General features: G+C 35.5%; 1 protein-coding gene across 1 annotated transcript in view; it reads right to left on the bottom strand.

The window, feature by feature from the left end:
- LOC115434420 (collagen alpha-1(XIX) chain) overlaps positions 1 to 23,540 on the bottom strand; it is a 127,315-nt gene that overhangs the window by 37,404 nt on the left and 66,371 nt on the right. The window contains exons 20-28 of the mRNA XM_030156358.1: positions 19,695 to 19,727; positions 14,214 to 14,252; positions 14,027 to 14,065; positions 12,828 to 12,863; positions 12,303 to 12,347; positions 9,919 to 9,972; positions 9,383 to 9,436; positions 4,944 to 5,024; positions 2,856 to 2,897 (exon numbers count right to left, since the gene is read on the bottom strand). Of these exons, the coding sequence (XP_030012218.1) occupies positions 2,856 to 2,897; positions 4,944 to 5,024; positions 9,383 to 9,436; positions 9,919 to 9,972; positions 12,303 to 12,347; positions 12,828 to 12,863; positions 14,027 to 14,065; positions 14,214 to 14,252; positions 19,695 to 19,727 (423 nt within the window). The remainder of the gene's footprint in view (positions 1 to 2,855; positions 2,898 to 4,943; positions 5,025 to 9,382; positions 9,437 to 9,918; positions 9,973 to 12,302; positions 12,348 to 12,827; positions 12,864 to 14,026; positions 14,066 to 14,213; positions 14,253 to 19,694; positions 19,728 to 23,540) is intronic.

Below are 23,540 nucleotides of genomic sequence, written 5' to 3'. Positions count from 1 at the left end.
ATAATAATATTCCTCAAGAAATTCGGAAAAACATGGGGCAACATAAACATCAATCTGTACTTCCTCCACAAAAGTCTGTTCTATTCATATTCTTAGTGTGTGTGTGTGTGTGTGTGTGTGTGTGAGAGAGAGAGAGAGAGAGAGAGAGAGAGAGAGAATGTTAATGCTAATGCTAAGTGCTATCTGATAGGTAAAATCTAACCAAAACTTAAAACTCAGTACAGTGTTAGTGTTCTATTTATTGTTCTATTACTGTTTTTTTTTTTTTTAATACATCTATATAGTATTGTTATCTATTCTATTTAAGTTGACTTGCTGTTTAGTGCTAGGCTTTGTTTTCATCACATATGTAGCATACAATGACAATAAAGTGAACCTTGAACCTCATCCTATTTTCTATTCTCAGTGAATAGTCTATAATTCTTACAAACATCTCTCATTGTTACATGGGTTTGACACTGCTGTATCTATACTGTAGTATTTTTTATTACATTTTCTGTAACCCTGCTGCATTTTGTACAAAACTCTTTTACATTTATCTTATATTGTTTTGCATCTAACTGCTGCCTCTTGGCTAGGTCTTAATTGTGAATGAGAATAGGTTCTTAATTGACCTACCTGGTTAAACAAAGGTAAATAAATAAAGAAATAAACGTAGCAAATAAATTTCCCTACGGAGACAATAAAGTGAGTGAGCGCTGAACAAGACTACACAATCAAATAGGTAAAACACTCCCAGTGTATACAGATATGCAGATTTACATGGCCCTACAGCAAAAAAATGCCTAAAAGTTGTCACTAGGACTTCTGCATTATGCAGTTAGTTAGTTTAGTTTTATTTCAAGCACATAGAATCATCAGATAACAAAGAACCATACAACATGGTCAAACAAAATTTTTCAGCGCTCAAAAATGGGGGAGTGGGAAGGAGTATAACTTATAGACTCCCACCCCCTTTTTACAAGCTAATAATTAAATTAATTCCACTTCCTTTGCTTTGTTAACACCCTTTTTTTCTGTATGTTTTTACAATAACACGAAGCATTCACATACACTTTTTTTTAGTCACCTCACACACTATCAGATTTGCATAATCAACCGTTTTTAATATAAACTATAATATTTTTATGCACTTTAAATATTTATTACAAAAACAATCATTAATAAATGTGATAGCTCTTTGTCATAATAGTCTGTATCAATTAATTAATTACAATAATATCTTATTTTACGCATTCTTCTATTTTATAATTCGACATTCACTTAATCAAGTAATGTTCTATATTTTGTTATTATAGTGGATTTATACATTCTTTTAAATGCACAAATTGAAGAAGTTGTGCTCATTAGTTTACATACCCTGGTAGAATTTGTGATTCTTTGGCCATTTTCCAGAGAATATGAATGATAATACAAAAAAACCCCTACAATACAAAAACTTTTCTTTCACTTGTGATTAGTGGTTGAGTAAAGCCATTTAATATCAAACAAATGTGTGTGCTTTTTTTTTTAAAAATCATACTGACAACAGAAACTATCCATATGACCCTGATCTAAAGTTTACATACCCTGGTTCTTAATCCTCTGTATTGGTCCCTTGAACATCAATGACAGTTTGAAGTCTTTTGTGTAGTTGTGGATGAGGCACTTTATTTTCTCAGACAGTAAAGCTGCCCATTTTTCTTGCCATAACACCTTCAGTTCCTTTAAGATTTTGATGATATTGAGGTCAGGACACTTAGGGCCAGATCTACTAAAGGTTTGCGTGTATTAAAACGTATGCAAACTCATTGCACTCGCAAAAAAAAAAAGACAAACCGATTTACTAACAGCGTGCACTAATGCGTCTTTCAAAGGTGCAAAATAGCGTGTCTGCATCCAGTTGGTACATTTACCACAATGAATATGCAATATGGGGCGTTTACACACAATTGTGTGTGTGCTGGGAGGAGAAAATGTAAATATATTAATTTAGCACACGCATATATTAATTTATCAAACCCGAAAGCAATTTTGCTGATAGAAACTGCGTCTATATTTAACACGTCTCAAAAGGAGGTGCAAACGGTTTGGATGCGTAATTGCGCACACATGGCTGCGGTTAGGAGACATCGAAATGATGAAATGAGATGCAGAGAACGCATTTTTCACCCTCATATGAACATTTTTGGAATGACGGAGGAAAAAATAAGTGAGACATACGCTGCCGTGCTCCCCCCCCCAAACACACACACACACTTTATGGTACTCTTTTCCACTCCTGATGATTGTGATTAAAAATACGCACCGACATTAGGCTACAGTGTGACAAAATTATATGCTCCTGACAGTCAATCCAACCCCCCCACCTTTAAAATGACGAATACATGAATGAATGAGTCATGCCATACCTTCTATGACAAAACTCCTCCAACGTTACATTTCCGTGCGTCTGGATCATTACAGTCCCCGTTCCCATTAGTGCTGGTGTATCCCAGAGCAGTGTTCCAGCATATTGTCTCCAGTATCGCACGCAAAACCCTCATTTAAAGAGGGCGATCTACAAGACTTCGCACCTGTTGTAATATGTGCAATCTTAGTAAATCCTCCACAAACCACGGCTCAGCCCCTCACGCAAAATTCTAGATTGCACACACAAATTACTACACGCAAATTGGGATCTTAGTAGATCCGGCCCTTCCTCTTTACTTCTTTCTGGTGTAACCAATGACAGGTCAACTTGTCCTTGTGTTTTAGGTCATTGTCATGTTAGAACGTCCAAGACCATCCCATACGCATTCTGTCAGGGTTTGTAAACTTATGAGCACAGCTGCACGTGTCTGTGTTGGTGATACTCCACCAGTGATGCTTCTTACCTTGGGTCCACGAGACCCTCTAGATATAGACAATCCGTCACCCTATAAAACAACAGGAAGAAGACATTAGAACAGAGATTCAGCGCAATTTCATCAGCAATTCAGTCCTCACCAGCTGCCCCTAAAAAAAGTTCAATTGCTGAAATTAAACATAAATATTGAATCTGTATGAGTTATACTCTACACTGCAAACAGTCTGAACATAGTGCTGCATTATGAGCTCATGTTCAATACTATTTACAACATTGTTAATAGTTTCTGTGTACAGAGGCAGACTGATAGTGTCGTACCGCAGAGAAAAAAACCTTGATTGGAATTGAGGCTACTGTAAGCATTATTTACAGTACAGTTCAGATGAGAAATTGATTTCTGTGGTCAGCATGTATTAGTGTAACAAGTCCTGCACTGCACAATGTAAATTAACAGTGCAGAAGTTAGATATGGACTTACACAGCAATTCTTCAGTTTTTTTGTTAGAAATGTACCAATCCACCCAAATGAAACACAGAGTGAAGTTTAAGCAATGCACAACTTTTTGAGACAAATAATATGACACTATATCTCCATTATCTTCAGGTTAAATTACATTAAATATTATGCAACACCATCCGACTGAAACAAAATCTTTACGCTAGTTCCTCAGAGTGAGAGAGACTGCTAATCCATGTGAATAATAAAAGTCAAGAGAAACAAACGGTAAACTGCTCATTATTCATTTAAAGGCACAATCAATAATCTGACATTAGCTACTTGAGAAGGCTGACTCAATAAAGTCATGCAGAGATCTGAATTCGGTTGCTCTTTTCCTCTCTTTGTCTTATTTAATAAAGGCCATAAGGCAGGTAGGTGTTGACCACTTTGCTTTTTTCGTGACTGATAGTGATTATTGATAATCAAGGACAATCACAGTGAAAATAAAAATGTCTAATTTTAATGCACAGTAAAATGCCTTTAAGCTGACATTTAAATCAATTAAAATTCAATTTGGCGATATTTCAACAATATTTATTGCCTCTTTTCACACTGAACTGGGGGCATTATAAATATTAAATACTAGTAAATAAATAAATGTTCTTTTCTCATTTCAGTGTTGATAGGCTATTACTCAGGATGTGTAATGAATTAGACAGTGCTGTGAACAGGAGTTCGCCAAGACTACAGAGTAATGACTGGTACTGACAGAAAGAGGCAGCGGCGTCACAGCCAAAGTAGTGCATATTTAAATTCATTGATTTCACTGGACATCTCATTAAAAACATAACAATTCTGATAGACGTAGAAATGCTGAACATGGCATCCAAAAATTGCCTAATACCTTATGTCTTATCAAGTTAGAAGAGGCAAGAAAAAATAATATGGATCTGTCTAAAACTGAACATATTTGTCCTAGGGCCTTCCACCAAATTTCATTCAGATTTATACAGTTGATTTTGCATTATCCTTCTGACAGACAAATAAACACTACTGAAAACATCAGAAATCACAAATGACAATAGGCATCTCTTTATTGAGCTACACAACAATATAAGATGTCATTAAACTGCTCTATAACACAGTATATTCAGAGATTTACTTCTAAATGAATACAGTATTCCCAGTATTACTGTGATGGAGTGAACAGTATCACTTCTCAGATGAGTAGGTTTGTTGTCAGACGTAGTTAAGCACTTCCACATATAACAAACGTGATTGTTGTAAGCTGTCGAGTACTCTCCGGTGACTGAAGAGTGCGAGGACCGTCAACAATGAGTGAGGCCTCGCATGCATACGTGCATTTATTTGGGGGTGCTATAATGAACATTTCTATATGCAAAGCCACATCCATAAAAGAGAGTGCTTCAACAGCTATAAGCTCCAAAATGGGAGGATAGGTGATTATCCAAGCCGGGCTTAAGCTATGGTGGATTACTTAATGGTATTGCATCTCCATAAAGTCATGGCGGCTAAACAACTGGGGAAGCTAGCCCCCTTGAATCTGTTTACAGATGATGTACGCTTTGTGTATGTCTGTCAGCGTTTTCCCGGCTCATGTTAGCTCCTTTAACATATGTGTCATGTGACTCTATATAAGCGCTTATATGTACCTACCACATATCCGCCTCCAGGCTCTCCAGGCTCGCCCTTAGGTCCTTGAGGTCCTTGCGGGCCCATCACTCCACCAGAGTCTCCCTACAGGGATACAGACAGTATCAACAAAGGGAGGTGAATAAAGAGGCTGAAGGGTAAAGGAGGGTTGGACCACTTAAACCGGGGTCATCTGTTACGTCTGTAGATATTGTCAAGATTGTTCCGCCTCTTGATTCCGAATGGCTGAGCTGAAGCCGTGGCAGAATAATCTACAAACATACACCTGTGACTGCATTGCATTACCATGATGGTGCCAAACAAATTGGTTTTAAAATGTCACATTTAGCTGTGAATTTGATTTACTGTGAAAACTCCGGGTGGATGAGTCGTGGAAAGAAAACGACAGGATAGGGGAGGAAGATCAAAAAGAAAAGAGACATGCAGAAATTAATGAGAGCGAAACTGAAGAGCTGGAAAAGTTAAGATACGAAGCAGGGGCTGTCAAAGAGGCTACGTCGTCCCTTTGCGATTTTCGGATCGGGTGTGAAAGAACTGTACAAAACCTCTGTGATGCTGACCTACAGGCAAGAGCACGTGAGTAAACCTGCAATGTTTTACTGTCACCTAAACCAAAACAAGACACTGGAGCAGTTATTGTTTTTGAGATCATCCAATTAAAAGACTCATTTGTAAAGTCAAACATTTCAAACAAAGCGGTGTGTGAAGTTAAATTACCTCTACTTCTACAATTTGCACAATTAATTATGATATCCAGATAAATCCCTGCTTTAAGCATGCTTTCCATTGTGTCTGACTGTTACTGAGGAGCTATATTTACATTTACCAGAAGTTAAATTAGGATATTATTCATTTTTGTTGCAGTGTTTATTTAAAGAAACACTGATGACATGTGTAGTAACCATTTTATAAAAGTAATAAGCTCATAAATAAATAATTTATATGGTTTTAGTAAATCTGCTTTGTGCCTGTTAGCTGCTGCAAAATCCCTGTAAATCATGGCCTCTTGGGGTTTTCTGTTTTATTTGGTTTGGTTAGATTTTCTTGTTAAAAATAACAATGGGTAACTTGATGTTTGGTATAAAATAAAACAATTAAACTTGAAATACTCTAAAATGTTTTTACGGTCAGGAAATTTTAATACATTGTTTTATTTAAATTTTGTATTTTGTTGTTAAAAAAAAATAAATAAAAAATCAGTACAAACAGAAAGAAGAAAAGGCCTGTTTTTCCATTTTCTACGACTGGAAGCGATCTTTTACAAGGTAAGAGCGCCAGTGAGGTAGTGATAATGTGTAATAGACCATAATACATGGACATGGATGGAGCTCACCATCATTCTCTGAAACATTAAGTGTGTGTCTCAGGGAAGAAGCCATGACAGTAGAAGAACTTAATCTCATATTTACTGCAGTCGAAGTAGCTGCCTGTGTTTTGAGTGTGCAATTGATCTAATGTTTACTGTAATCACAATGAAACAGCTCTGAGGAACAGCAACAATACAGTCTCACATGTATAAAACAGATTTTATAGCGATACTTGCACATTATTATGCTTAAAGAATTGAATTAATAGGCAGTTTCATATATTGTATATATGGCCAATGTCAGTTACAATGACCACAAAAGCCAGCTGATCTCTGGTCTGTGATGATTAAGGATAAGCAAGACAACCTTTTCTCTCTAATACTGATGCTGCTGAGTATTTAAAAAAGATTAGATCATTCTTTAGTAGTTTGATGGTGAAGAAATTAGCAGTTTAATAGCTGCATAAGGGATAGTAGACTTAAAATCAAAGAAAAAATGAATAAAAAAAGTTAACAATGAAAGTACAAAATAAATAAAAACCCAAAATATACAAAATGTTGACAATATTTACACCATAACGACACAGTAGTTTGATTATACGAACTTTGGCTACAAGAATACAATAGAATATTTTTACACTACAAAGGTTTTGAGACATTCAATGACAAATTCCCTTCCACAGAACAACAATCCAATATTTCTTTGTTCACAGCTCTGAGCTCATTCACAGCCCTGAATCCTTGACAACTGCCATATCAGGTCACAGAGTGTGGGGAAAAAAAGCTTTTTATTTTGTTTCTGGTGGTTTTATTTTTTTGTTCTAAAAAACTGAACAAAGAAAAAGAAGAATGCATGGTACTTTAGCACTTTAAATGAAAACCAAATAACTGCTTCTTTCTTCAGTACCTATTTCTGAAAATGCACAGATTCAGGTATAAACATTAACACTGGGCATGAATATGTAATTTTTTGTTACAATTACATTCAAATGTTTATAATGCTCTTCTACAAGAGGAACATTTTTATATTTTTTCCATCATATTTGCACTTGCAATATATAATGTAATGTTCATTTTATAATGCAACTTAAGACTGAAACTGAACTTTTTCTTTTCTAATGTATATGTTAAAGGGGTCATATTTTGCCAAACCCACTTTTATTAGTTTTTGGTACATTTATTTGTGTATATGGGGACCCTAATAGTTCAAACAGTTTGAATTTGAACCCTCCAGGTGCTTATATTCATTTTGGCAAAAATCTAGTGGATTTCTACAACCTGTTTTAAATTCCTTCTTAATTTGTTACGTTTTATAACTAGTTACGCCATGACATTTGCACATATAAAGTCAAGACTTCTGATGAACATTTCTCAGAGTACGCCATAACTGTTTATCAGCAGCAGCGGTTGTAGTAAAAACTGAAAATATGTCCAAACTTCGAGCCGATTACCTAAAATGTTCAGTTGTTGGTTGTATTATCGAACACAAGTGGCTGAACGGGACAGAGCAGCACAGTCAACAACCTGGAGGGAGGTGGGATCATGTGCATTTAAAGGGCCAGCGCTCAAAAGGACCTTTTTCATGTCACTACTCATAAATAGTGTTGAAGATGGACCTGTGGAGTTGAATTAATGAAGAATTCAGACCCAAGCATAGCATTTACAGTTTATGTGCACAACAGGGAAATGTTTTAAAATGAATAATTCCATTTAACCCTTTCATGCATGATTTATGAGAACCTTAATCAAGATTTTTTTCCTGAGTGTTTTTATTCCTCTTTAGGTATAAAAAAAAACAATGTGATTTTTTTTTTTTTTTTTTTTTTTAAGAATGCATTTTTCATGGCACTTCAAAACTGTCCACTCAGCTGAACACCATGCACTTAATTTTTGAAGTAAAGAAACATACATTTACTGACATACTGTGTGAAAACTATGAAATAAAAATATTTTTATCCTCCCGAGCCCCAGCAATGCATTTTTGTCCTCTGTAGGGGACAAAAGTGTAACAGTTTCACTTAAAAATGCTGTCCATTGCAAAGGACATTCCATAGAAATAAATAAGTAAGTAAGTAAGTAAGTAAGTAAGTAAGTAAATAAATAAAAAAATAAAATGTATTTGGAAAAAAAACTGTTGCATTATGCAGTTTCCAATCAAGACATTTTTTTAATGGAAAAAAGCTAAAATTTTCACTTTCCTGGGTTTCAGGAGGTTAATGCTGCTAATCTGATGTTTTCTCACATCTAGTTATTACTCACTCAGATAATATGCAAAAAAAAAAAAAAAAAACTCTGTAAATTACAGTCTAATAACAATTAGCAATTGATTTAGATAAAAGAACAGGAAAGTCACAGTAATGGTATGAATGTCAGTGTATGGGATGATGTATTAGTGTCCACTGTGTTGGCAGATATGGAACTAAAACAAGTGAGTGACCACTATGCATGAAAGGGTTAAAAAAGCAAAATATCACTCCTTTAATAAGATCCTGGATTGGTCAGCAAAGGCCTTTCTGTGTGGTGTTTGCATGTTTTCAGTGTGTCTGAGTGGGTTCTCCATGGATTCTCTAGCTTCCTCACAACATCCAAGTCCATGCATCTCAACAGTTAAATGGACAGTCTAAAAAAAACATAGGTGTGAATGTGAGTGTGAATGGTTGTTCGACTGTATATGTCATCTGTACAATGAACTGGTGGCATATCCATTGGTAACTGGGATAGTCTTCAACATTTCATGACCAGTAAGGAGAATGAATGAATGAATGAATGAATCCATATGGTCAACTACACTACTGATTCATCTGTGCTGTATCAAAATGAAGATCAGTGCATTTATTTTGCATTTTGACAAGTGAGGCCCCATCAAACATGGAGACTAAATGCAGTTTTTCATTTAGTCACTTTCAGCAGAAAATTTCTAACAAGTCCTACCATTAGGAGAAATTTGTGAACACATAACAGCGTATTCAGAGGCATCAAATAAGGGAACAAACAGTTACGATACTGTGAGAGTGGCATGCAGGATGTGTATTCTGAAAGGTGTCTTCACGAGTTGTCTAGCATGTTCAACCTGTGATAAAACATCATAGCGTCATATTTTTCTTTGAGGTGAGAAGTAGATTTGAAGTTTACCTACCTTTTCTCCTTTTAGGCCATCTCTCCCAGGCACCCCTGGCTCCCCTGGCGAGCCCTGTAAATAGTGGTGAAAAGAGACACATCTATCATCAGGCCTTCATCTCCTCACACACATTTATCTCCTCCTCCTCACTGCTTCAGCGGGCTGCTGTGTTCCAACATAATTTCCCTTAGCCAGGATTTATGAAATGCCTCTTTTCTCTCCCTGCTTTTGAATAAAGACAGATGCTCATTACTGAAGCAGGTGTGGAGAACAGATTGGGCCTCTGCCTCCGTTCCTGGCATAAAGCGCTTAGATTTTCCACTTTCCACTAATTAATTCTTAAATTTGATTACTGATCGTCTGTGTAAAAATTCTGGACTTTCCGCCATTACTTCCTCTCCGTCTCTGCCTGTTGAGGTTTATCTGTTTATCTCTCTCTTTCCACTCTGACAGGCTGAGATAGGGAACATAGAATATGGCAAGGTGACAGAAAAGGCAAAGAGAGAAAGTAGGGCTTAACATGAAGTGCTCCTGTCTAGTGCCAATATACTTACTGGCTCACCCGGGAGTCCTGGGAGTCCAGTGGGTCCAGGCAGGCCTTGCCTTCCCTGGCAAAACACAAAGAAAAGCAATATTTGTGCTATTTTCTTCCTTTTGTGAGAAGCAGAATTGTCTGGGCTTTCATTGTGATAGCTTTGCCAACTACACTATACTCACTAACTTGCAAGGATATTTCAAAAGCAGTGTTCTTCAAGTGTTGCCACTGCTCGTTTGACAAAAAAAAAAAAAGTGACGTTTTCTGTTTTTACTGTATACAGAGGATGGTGGAGGTTTGCGTGCACATGTTAGATATTTCAGTTTAAAGCTTATATTTTCACATGCTGTTATTCTAAGCTGTTTATATGCATTCCCCTCTCTGGTTCATTATTGTCTTTGTATACACAGATCAACTGAACGTTCCACATATTACCATGGAAACTGAGCCTATGCTGAATGAAATCAGCTATGAAAAGGGGGTAAACAGGCATCAGCATCCTCACTGCTATCTTTATATACCCCTTTTCATGACTGGGATAAGAAAAAAAAAAAAAAAAAAAAGCATTTGTATTCTTGTGAAGATTTTATGATACTGTTGTTACGAAGCAGCACATAAGCATCATCGACGATAACAGTTTTCAGTTTAATTCATTTGAGTGGGTGTGTTTACAGGGGATGCAATGATAAAGCTACAGCAAAACCAGATATTGCCCTTGTGTTGCTTCATATTCTACTAACAAGTGTACCAGTTTCATAATAAATATTACCTCAGAGACCGACCTGAACTTGCTGAAGAAAACATCAGTGAATTAAATGAGTATTTTAGTCAACACTAGTTCAAAGAAGCTCTTATGCTGAATATTGAAATATATTAATGTCAGCTAATTTTAACCCTTTATTGGGCAAGTGACTATTTTTGGTAATTTCCATACACATTACAAGCGAGGACAGTGAGTCAACAATCTCAGGTCCTATGTGGTCTACAGTGTCTGTAAGGTCCACCTCTGCATGCGTGTACCTGCTTTGATAGGTACCATGAAGTAATGGTACTAATGTAAGGAATGATGTTCAAAGGGATAATGTGGATGTTGACAGGTGTCTGGATCAGCACTTATGTTGTTCTAATGTTCTAAAAGTGTTGTTCTAATGTTCTAAAATACATGTTCTTTTCAACTTACGTGTGTTTTTCTTGTATTTTTTATATGAGTGCTTCTATGAAACTGGGTTCATTTTGGTATCTGGCACTTTACAAGCTTTTTTTAGACCCAATAATAAAAGAAAAATTCAGACATATTTCCCCCCAGGATGTACCTAATGATGACCTCAGATAAATGCAAAAAAGTATATACACTTGCTCTGAGCCATCCCAAAATTAATGAATTTTTTAAAAATATTTGGGCCAAAAATATGACCAAAATTGGGACATGAAAAACTACCTAGGTGTCAACGCATTTTCTCTTAAAAACATGGCTTGAAATGGTCTTGTATACCGCTATAAATAAAGACACTGTGTTAAATTTGATGATCCTAGTGGTTTTTCTAATCCAGACATGCGGGTATTTCATGAATCGGCAGTCTCATTCAAGGTTTTGTATGTCACCCATCGTGTCCACTCACATTACATGCAGAACCTGCCCATTTAAACCCAAATAAATCATGAAAGATTTTGCCATAGTGGCCATTTTTGTGAAACACTCTGCCTTGCATAATTAGTTCAATTCCAAAAAACATACCTGTGAGAGAATAAAGAGGTATTAAAAAGAATAGTAGTGCATAATTTTTAGTCCTTTTGACTGTGTTACATACAGATTTTTGTATTAATTATAATGTAAAATAATATAAAAATGTGTTTTATCTGAAAAATAGTTTCTCTTTTATCTCAGTAAATATTTATTCTTAAAATAGACCCAAAGTGCTCCCAAACTTGCTTCATAACATTAGTCTACATCTGGTTTGAATTTTTAGCCCCATGTCCTGTTTTTAGGGACCAGTTTCACAGAAACACTCATATAAACTTCTTGGATTGTTTTTCCCTTGCCACATACAAGCAAGGAACCAAATATGGTAACTTCACTGATTTTGATTTTCTACATGACATTAAAAAATTTGAAAAATTCCACCAAAATAATGAAGTCTCGTTAGAGCCTCCTGTAACATACTAAGGTTGAAGGTTTAAATTTCAGAGTATTTCTATGAGTGCCCTTTAAAGGTTTAAAATTGTAAATGAGACCTAATATTATGGTCAGAGCTTTATTCTTATTACTCATTATTAAGAGCATAAGCCTGAGCTGCGGTACTCTTATGTGTCTGGGTATCGTCTCAGTAATGTTTATATTCAACAGGATATTAGACGTTTCCATTTGATGTACTTTAAGTGTCAGAGCACAGTCAAACAACTCACCTCTAGTCCTGGATCTCCTTTGAGTCCTGGAACCCCTATAGATCCCTGTTATTAAATGAGTGAGAAATAGGAACAGATGATAGAAAAGAAACACATCAGACCTTTGACTTGGGATTATTTTTCTTTTTGAAGATGTGTGATTTCTGTATTGCTTGAAAATAAGAGAAGAACTGGTAGACGAATGTTTTATAAAAGGATTTCAGAAGTTAAAAGAACACATGCTAGGTCAGGTCCAGTTGAGAGATACAACTTTGTGTCACTTTATGGTTTCAGGTCACAAACTCCTGCAAAAACATTTCTGAAATGCTCTCAGGCTAGAGACTGTTTGTCAAAGAAAGACGCATTCCTTTAATACATTCTTTTTTATAAAACACCTTTGGTCAACAATCTGTATACTCTATCCAGACCTATGCATCTGTGACATGTGTTGCCCACAGAGTGTTACTGTGGACATAAATTACTCCGGAGCAGTCAATCGTGATGCTGTGAAGTTACACTGCAAGTGCTAAGGCTTTAACAAGCTACCTTGAAGCCTTGGGGTCCTTGAGCTCCTTTTTCCCCCTGCAGAAAGTAAAAGAGACAGACAACCATCATTTCATAAAACCTGCATAAAAAAATCAGTCAGGTAAGCTATTCCCCATGAATGACTGGGTTGAAGTTTTTCCAAAAATATTTCCTCAAGGACCTTCCTGAAGTTAACTTTCACATTATGTGAAGGTTAAGAACACAGAGTATTTCCTTTTAACTTCTTTTTTTTTTCTGAGCCAGAGGATTACATCAAAATTTTATAAGAATTTTACCCTCTGAGGCACCATTTTTTGGTTATGCTTTCATACTGGTACAGCATCAACAATGACGAAAACTCTTTTTATTTTGCAAAATTTTCCATCTTTACATGTAATGGATATTTTTATTTAACCAGAAGTCTTTTGATTTTCATCACTGCATCAGTGATCTTTCAGATCTGCTTGTCTCTGTGCATGAATCTGTTATCTGGACATTTTTAGGGCTTAACAATAGTTGTACATATAAAGATTTCTTTTTCTTTTTTGGCAGACAGATGGAAAAAAAGTTCATTCTTTTACCTTGACATGTTTTGGCTACAACCTGTAGCCTGTCAAGGTAAAAGAATGAACTTTTCCTCAGAAGGGTCATTTGATGTTACTGTGACGTGTCATTGTCAGCTGTTTTATCCTGGTTTGCCAGGCAACAGGGGATGATTATGCCCCCTGCTGCCTGGCATCCCACAGAGGACAGCATCCGAGTTGTGGGCTGACAATGACACACCACAGTGACATCAAGTGACCCCTCTGAGGAAGGCTACAGGTTGGAGCCGACACATGTCAAGGTAAAAGAATTAACTTTTTTCCATGTCTGACAAAAAAGAAAAAGAAATATTTATAAGTTCTAGTAGACACTATGAACCTAATCGGATTAATAGTTGTACATATTTATTCTGTGCTCCAACACTACTGAACACAAACATGACACTGAACTTTACACCCACACAGCAAGTGACATTCAATTGTTCTTTCAGAATCAAATGTCAATAGTGTTTTTATTGAAGTTGCATGAAAAATGGAAACATTTTGTCATGCTGTAGTGCCAAATGTTGGGTTCCAGGCTTGAAAACAAAGACATTTCATGGTTAAATGGTCTTTAGTAAAAAAAAAAAAAAAAAAAAAAAAACAGGAAATCATAATAATAATGAGGGAAACTGTTACCTCTTCTCCTTTTTCTCCCTTCTGGGTCTTCATTTCATCCTTGAAAACAAAACAAAACGGACCTTTTCATGCCCCGATTCAGTTCAAGATCAAACTCTACAAGTGCAGCCAATTTAAAGAAGAACCACAGAGAAATATAATGCTATACGTAAACATTTCAAGGTTTATGACACAAACAACTGCTTACAGTTCCAGAGAGCTGTCTTAATCCATGAGCAGTCATCACCTACAAGTAATAAAAAAGACACAGTTTTCTCCACTGATCTAGCAAGTGTTGCAAGAAAAAGCTGAGAAATCTAAAGGACAGTCTTTTAAAGGGAATATAGAACAATCCATTGAATATCTGTTTAATCTGTTTTCTCTTTTCATACTGTGTTACAAACAGTAAATTAATTAAATGAAAGTTAAATTTGAATAAAGTTACATTTACAGTTAAGGTGACTGTAAACATTACAAATCCTATATTGTAAACCTCTTATTTGTAAGAATATAATTACATATTATAAATGGTATTGCTTTATATTTATAGTATATTTATATCATTTGTACAGTCACAGAAAAAATTATTAGACCACCCTTGTTTTCTTCATTTTCTTGTTCATTTTAATGCCTGGTACAACTAAACTGTACATTTGTTTGAACAAATATAATGATAACAAAAAAAATTGCTCATGAGAGTTTAATTTAAGAGCTGATATCTAGCCATTTTCCATGTTTTCTTGATAATAACCAAAATCACTTCAGCTCTTACATCAATAGCTATGGCATTGTACTGACAAAAACAGTGCTATTAGGCATTCCATGTTTTCTTTTCTGTCTGTTTTAGTCACATGATACACACAGGAGTTAGAACTCGATTGCATGACCATTGTTTCCGATGACTTTTGATGGTCTAATAATTTTTCCGCGACTGTATGTATGTAATAAAGAAAGTGAGGGAAAAGCCACCGAGATGTGACAACAAAATTGCATGAAATGACATTACAGTCATGACTAAACAGCTAATGGCCAAATCCACTAAGAACAGATTAATCTGCTAATTGTGCACAGAATTGTACCACATTTCCATCCAGAATCTGCTCCATTTTGAGGACCAATTCAAAAAAGGCTTCACACTAATGACATACTGGTGCAAAAATATCCATAAAGAGTGCAATTTGGCTTTGCTTTGTCTTGGAGTTTCCAAGGATATTGGTGCTTTTCTGCATATCTACACACAGATTGGTCCATAATAAAAAATGTAGAGAGTAAAATCCTCCAAACTGTGTATTTAATGAGCTGAAATTTGATGAATTAAGCTTTTTGTTTCTAAGATATTTTGTATTATACCACAATCCAGTGAAATACTCATCCAAATAGGCTCCAAATATTCATGTAATTCAAGCAGGTCTGAAACATGATTGATTAATGTTTTATTTTTAATACATGTGTTACTGAATGTATCAAATTAATGTTGTGCTTGGTATGACAGCATCTCCAAACTCCAAATGCGGCTGTGCACATTTACATATACGGCAGCTGTAACTTCATCAACACCAAACTAGATAGGATCTGATTGCCATTAATGTTGTGTGTTCCACTAAAGGATTGTGGGATAATTAATAAGGTAAAATGTTTAGAGTAAGCCAGTCTGATCATCATCTCTTTTTATATTTAAGTGCCCAAAACTGTGAGATAACACTCATTCTGAGATGATCCCTTTGACAGATTCTGCATTTGATGTCACTAAACATTAATTCAACACCATTTAAGCCTCACAAACCGGACGATTAGAGAAACAGAGATACAGCAAAAGACACAGTGACTCAGAACTGAACTTGTAGTTAAAACTGGCTTTCAGCAAGCGTTTGTGTAGAAAATTGCATTTGGTTTTTGTAACAGAAAAAAAAGCAGATTTTTCAATCAATGTATGAAAATTCCCAATTGCAAATGACACAGGTGCAACACTGAAACCTCTAATTAGCGCAGTCTGTAGTGAACTCTGCCTTTTGCGAGTGCTTTGTGAATTATACACTATATTTTTGACTCATTTGTCCCAGTTTTGTGCATGCAAAAGCTGTGCAATAATTATGTGGATCTGACTCAATGTGTTGCTTGTGGCTAAAAACACAAACTCTTTCAGCAGTCCAAAGCATGACCAAATAATAGCAGACATTGCAAATATTCTTCTCAAAGCCTTTTCTGTTTAAGGTGCTTTTGGGATAACGTACATTATGGGTGATCACAATTAAATACAAGCAAAAAACTTGATAAAAATAGAGCAGGAAATACAACCAAAACACGGTAAATAAGAGTAAACAAACTGAACCACGAGGAAATACTGTGACATTATGTGCACTTCCAGTTATTTAATGGTATTTTTTCTGTTTAAATTACAGAGATCTACAAACATTTAATGGAGAAGAGCAGTTGGAACACTCTGGATGTGAAACAGAAATGGGAAAAAGAACTAGGAATGTGTATTTCAAAGGAAGAATGGATCAATATCTGGAGAACTCAACAGTTGACCACTTCTTCAAGAACATGGAGGGAACACTGCTGGAAAAATATAATTAGATTTTTCATAACACCTAAAATTACAGCTAAATACTTGTCCAGAGTTCAACCTTGTTGGAGAGAATGTGGAGATGTCAATGTAAATCATGCACATGTCTTTTGGTTATGTCCTAAACTTGCATCATTCTGGGATAAATGTATATTCAACGATTGTTAAAATATTGGGTTATGCAATTCCTAAAACATGTTTGGTGATGTATTTTGGAAGTATTATTGGTAATAATGTAAGAAAAAATGATAGATATTTGTTTAAAATACTATTAGCAGCCTGTAAAAAGGCTATTACTAAAAAAATGGTGCAGATTAGAACCACCTACAACTAACGACTGGATCCAAATAGTGACTGGAATGTTTGAGATTGAGATTCTGACCAATAGACTGAGGACTCAAGAAGAACAGTGTCATGATAAATGGAAGAAATGGACAATTTTCATTTCAGCGTCACATTACTAAAAACAATTGTTAGTCACAAAGATTTTTTATGCTCAGTGTATCCCAAATGTCCCTTATGTTTGTTTCGTTTTGTAATCTACAGAAATCAAACAATAAAAACAAAGTAAAAAAAAAAAATTATAGAGATTGTCCATGTAATGCAGTTTTAAAGTACTCCGATATTTATCCTGCACGAGAGAGGAATGATAACTTTACCTGATAATATAAGCAATTGTTTCATAACATTAATGCTATCACTGGAGACATACGGCATATTAACGGAACTGGGCATTTTAATAAAATGTGGATATTAGTCGCACAATATAATTCACGGAGAGACTGACAAGAGGCTTAAAAACGGACACAGCTAATGTTGTAAGGCCCACTGTATTAAGAAGTAAGTGCTCTAGAAAAGCTAGTCTAATTGTCTGTCTATAATAATCAGAACCTATTAAATCTAAATGTCCTAAGGCTCTCTTCGTGTTGATAGTAACCACATGTTTCACCCGTGTATGCAATTATAACCAGTTGAGTCTTGGGCGGTTTTAGCCTAATGAAAAATGAGGAAGGACACAAGAGAAGCAACCTTGAGACTGGAAAGTCAGCTTGCATAGTATACATGTATAACAAGATATACCTTCTCCACATGTCATTCTCTCTTGTCCTTATTTTTCATTTAAAGCTGTCTATTTAGATTGTTTTTTCCCCTTCATCCTGTGCAGCTGGCTTTATTTGCTGATTTAAGTATGCCCGTGAGCCTTGTGAGAGTGTTAATGTAATGAAGCGCTACACAAATAAACTTCACTTGACACAAAGTACTTTCGCCTCCTTCAAAAAGAATGGATTCAGGAAAGTACTGAATCTCCCCACTGTCCCTGCAATTCCTCAACGACAATTCCACACAACCAGATGAAAGATTTCAGCCAGAATTTCTCTAAAGAGCGGTGAACTAATGCAGGCGACCATTTATTGAACATAACTTGGCATTACAGATTTACTTTAATAGATTTTAAGAGTATACTGTAAAGCAATACTGTCATCTATAAAAGCGGGACCGTCTCAGAGCTGGAAAGACTGTTTTGCCATTTTAATACCATCAGGGGAAGTGATGTCCGTGCAGGCCTGTAAGCCCACTGTTCCTCCTCATCACTAATAAACAGAGGCACGAGGAGGTTTATGAAGGGAGGGTAATGATCTGAACCCTTGCTTCTGCTGTGTAAGGGAAATCAATGCCTAACTGCCAAAATTATCTGCCACGGGAAAGCACAGACAGAGACTGGTACTAAATATTTAAACAGCCTCATTCATCAAATGAGTAATGTTTTCCCCTCGACTGTTTGCTATATAGCATCCATCGCCTATATCCTGGTTGGCCCACACCTCACTACACAACAATGAGCACAAGTGAGAATTTCAATTGGAATACAGCATTTCTTTATCATCCTCCCCCAGATGAAATAAAATTTAGGAGAAACAGACAATTGTTCAGAAATAATTGCAATGCAAGACCTCGGTGTTTTGAGCAGCAATTAAAGGTGCCTACATTGATATCTATTCTTATTTAAGTGAGGAGACTTTTTGTTGGGTAGACAGAAACCAGTGAAACCAGTGGAGAGTGAGTGATATTTGTGCGGTTTATAATTAAGCTGTCTCATTTCCATATGAATTACTTACTAACAAGCAACGTGAATTGGAGTAAGAATGAAAGCCATCAAACTTTGTTTTCAAGCTCATGTCTGAAACCTTCAGAATCTAAATAGGAAGGAGACTTTGAGAGCAAAACCCATTAGGACGGAGTCATTGAAATGTCAAGCTCCAAACTTTGTGACATGTTTTTTTTTTTTTTCAAGTGGCAATTTTCATAGTTTAAGGTTTAGTTTTTGAAAGAAAGGTTCACATAGTTTCTGCGTGTCTTTTTTTAGAGTAATTACTGCCTAACTTTTAAACTGATTTGTCACAGTGCATTTTTTATTTTAAAATGTCTAAGCAATAAGTTCTATCAACCCTGAGCCACCCACTCCGTGTCACCTTCAACGTACATCAGACACCGACCCTGAAGTCAGGATTTTGCTGTTACTGCTTTTTTTTTTTTTTTAATTTTTTTTTAATTAAAAAGGCTTATGTTTTCCAAAAAAAAAAAAAAAAAGTAAAAGAAAGGCTTTTTATGGTTCACAATTATGAGCATGTGCACCATGGTTCTCAGCAATTCACGATATACACTTACATATCTTTAGTTCTATGAAAATGTAACTTAATACAACCATAACTGAAAGCTTTTCATCAAATCCCAACGCAAGTTCGACATGAGGCTCATATGTGTCACACCATTTGCCATATCAACACACAGGGGTTTTGAAAACTATATACAACATCTAAAGATAGAAATAATCTGCAAGTCTGTCAAAGAAAGGAAATTGGTTTCAAGATGACTTGCCATGCTGAAGGTGTGACAGCAAAAGTAAACTCTAAAATGCTGCTGCAGTCCCTAAAACTCTGCACAGTACACCCAGAGCTTAGTTATGGATGAAAATAAATCTTTTGTCTTGTCACAGAGAACAAAGCATAATCATTCTCTTGTTGTTACTTATCAAATTGCATGGTGCCCCTGTGAGACATCTTAGTAAAAACTCATTTTCTGACACTGAATGATATACTATAAGATAAGACTTGTTTTACTTACAGGGCCAGGAGGACCAGGAGGACCAACATCACCCTAAAAAAAAACAACAACAACAGAGACGAACACAAAACCCGATATGAGTGATGACAGAAACACAGAAAGTAACCCAGACAGTGACCCAAAAGGCATAAAAACAAAATAAAATAAATATGCAGCAAACAAAATGCGCATGAAAAATTAGTTCTGATAGCAAGCTTGGCAAGTGTAACCTCGAAGAGCTACATCAGTGAGCTTTGGAGCAACACTAGCGGAAACAATAATACGAAAAGACTTCAGAGAAAATACTGTCTAAAGTGATGTGAAGAAGCTATGAGATGAGTGGGAAGAAAACTAAAGATTCCTGTTTATGTAGAAATGAGCTGCATTATGTGCATCATGCAGAATGTTGCAGTACTTAGTAATTGGTGTGTGCATATACTTATGCTGTTTATAACCCTTTATAATGGATATACTGAGTGCTCCAGGGAACTCTAAGGTTCTTAATTGTGATGCACTGCATTTGGGAGCCTTCATTCTCCCATTCATAATTTACAAGCTACTATACCTCCCATGCCTTCCATAAAATAAGAAAACACAGCACAACAGAATATCATTTATACATTACTATAAAAACTGAAAAGCAATATTATCAGTGAACATCATTTCTATTCTCCATAAGGATCTGGATTGAGGTACAAAAATGAGACATTTTATTGCAAAAAATCTGTTTACCATGTTTTATTCCCCTTTCTATTGTCAACTATGTACCTTGTTGCTGTCATTTCAGGTTTTGTACAGTTTTTTTCAAGGCGAATTAAAACTTGACAAGGCAGAAATTAAGGAAAATAATTGATAAATGCACATACTCTCTTCCTGCAGCTCTTTTCTTTGTATCCTAAAAGGAAAAGCAAAATCCCACCTCTTCTGGTTTTGCCCCATGGGACGTCATTTCAGAAAAGAACTGTATTTCTATCCTTATCTACACATGCGATGTCTGTTTAACCCAGGGGTCTGCAACCTGTGGTTCCTGGGCCAAATGTGGCTCTTTAGCATCTGTCAATGGCTCCTTTGGTCAAAAAAACATGAGGAACATTTTGACATGAACTGAAAGAGTCATTACTTTTTAACATTGTTATTGGCCTAAATCTATTCTAACTTTGTCCATCTGCAGAAATGCGCAGGCTTTACATGGAAGAAAATCATTTTTTCACATCATAAAAACCAAAAATCGGTTATTTTCTTCTTAAATTCAATACAAGATGCTCAGTTTGCATTTGGTTGTAGTTTGTAAGTAAACCACTATACATCTGAGTTGCGCTTTTTCTCCACTGCACAACGTAATTATGTTTTGGAAATAGTGTCCATCATTTAAAAAATTTTATAAATCTTGAATGTTTTCTTTCTTGTAGTTGTATAATTTCATAAATGCACCAGACATTGCATTATTGGAATGGAAATACAAAGTTAAATAGCAAACTACTACCAAATAGGCTACAGCAGAGCAGCCACTTCATGGTGAAATGTAGATGGGGTCACATTTTTTTTCATGGCTCCTGTCAGATTTCTTTTTTTCGAGACAAAAATGGCTCTTTAGGCTGTAAAGGTTGCCGGCCCTCGGTTTAACCCATAAAGACCCAAACATCCACCAGCGACCAAAACCTTCTATTGATCTAAACAGAGATGTCAAACTCATTTTAGATCTGGGGCCACATTAAGCCAAATTTGATCTGAAGTGGGCCGGACAAGTGAAATAATAACATAATAATATATAAATAATGTCAACTCCAAACTTTCCTCTGTGTTTTAGAGTGAAAAAAGTAAAATTATGCAATGAAAATGTTTACATTTACCAACTATCCTTTAAAACAATGTGAATAACATGAACAAACTGAAATGTATTAAGAAAACTAAGTGCAATTTTAACAATATTCTGCCTCAGTTTATCATTTAAACATGTAAATTACAACTTATAGATCACAGTGGATCAACAAATACACAAAACATTTAATATCAGGCAGAATATTGATAAACTTGTACTTCAGACTTTTCAAAATGTCCATATTTGTTATTTGTGTTTTTGTGAAATGATAGTTTGTTTTAGTGTAAATACAGTAAAATGACATGAAAATGTTTACATTTACAAAGATAAAATTTTGGAGCTAGGAGTATTTATAAGTTATTATGATAGTATTTTACTAATCTGACCCAATTGAGATTAAATTGGTCTGTATGTGGAACCTGAACTAAAATGATTCATATCTTCAGTGTAATTTCTGCATTTCACAAATTCATCCCACGGGCCAGACTGGACCCTTTGGCGGGCTGGATTTGGCCCCCGAGCTGCATATTTGAGACGTCTGATCTAAAATGTTTAATAACTGTTGATAATCTAATCCTATCAATAAATGTAAATAATTGGTGTAACATACAGTTTGTTGTCTTTTCATGGTCATCAGATATGTCCCATTTGGACGTTCAGAGGCTCCGTAGTGAACATGAAAACACCGTCATCTTCTATAACATTGATTCACCAGTAAAAACCATGGAGTTTGACAAACAACAGCGGTTGGAGACACTTTTTTTTTTTTTTATCAGCTAATGATATATTTTACTCAGAAAGTCACCTTTTCTTCAGTTTTCTCTGTTTTTTTGGTATAATATCCCTCAAATTTAATCTGTATGATCAGTAGATTAAATATTGGAAAATACCTGATTTTCACTGGAAAACTGTGAAATGCAGAGGATTATTTCATAATAAATGGTGACAAATTAAGAAATGTTTAATATAGAGAGAAAATAATTTGGGAACTACCACAAAAGTAGTATTGGGTCTTCATGGGTTAAAAGCTAATTTTCCAAATCACAATAAGTTGAAGTATCAGACTATGAAAATACATAAATGAATAAAAAGAGGGAGATGTCACTGAAACTTCCACTCTCCACACTTAAGATCTGTCTGCAGCTTCTATATAACAAAACTGGTAGTGATTTTTGATTTTTTTTTATTACTGTCTCAACTCCCTCTCAAAGAAGAAGGTGAAGTCTGTCAGTCTGGCAGCTGTTTCAGTGTCATTGATGTGAATCACAAGCGACATGCGATGGAGCCCACTGGGTCATTACCACAAACTGCCTCTCTCTGTTGTCGTGTAAAATTAACCTTTAACCCATAAAGACCCAGTGCTACTTTTGTGTTACTTCCCAAATGAATTTTTCTCTTTATTTAACCTTTCATAAGTGATTTATCACCATTTATTATAATATTGTCCTTTATATTTCGCATTTTTCGCCACAAATCATGTATTTTCTTATATTTAATTTCCTATATTTGATTTAAATATTCATGAAAACTCAATGTTATTACATCAAAACAGAAAAAAACTGAAGAAAAACTGATTTTTTCATCAAAGATATCAATAACTGAATACACAAACAAGTGTCTCCTTCCACTGTTACCGGTGAATCAATGTTGTAGAAGATGGCAGTGTTGCCATGGTAACTGTGGAGCCTCTGAACGTCCAAATGGGTCATATCTGATGACCATGAAAGGATGGCAAACTGTATTTTACACCAATTATTTACATGTATTGATAGGATTAGAGGATCAACAGGTATTAAATATTTTATATTAGTAGATGCTTTTGGTCAACAGTGGATGTTTGCGTGTTTATAGGTTAAATTGACATCATTATTGACATTATATCTGCAAATGGCTTCACAATTCAAAGAGGATGAAAACATGTGTACATATGTAAAGGTCAACCAGGAGTCACGTTAACAGATTAGGACATTAATGAAATGAAATTATATGTTATATTAACACAGATACTGTCAACATATCTTCAGATTGGAGCACATTTGTAAGCACTA

The sequence above is a fragment of the Sphaeramia orbicularis genome, chromosome 15 (assembly GCF_902148855.1).
Source record: "Sphaeramia orbicularis chromosome 15, fSphaOr1.1, whole genome shotgun sequence".
NCBI classification, from domain to species: Eukaryota; Metazoa; Chordata; class Actinopteri; order Kurtiformes; family Apogonidae; genus Sphaeramia; species Sphaeramia orbicularis.
The sequence above is the reverse complement of the archived record's forward strand: the minus strand, read 5'-3'. Positions and strand labels throughout refer to the sequence as shown.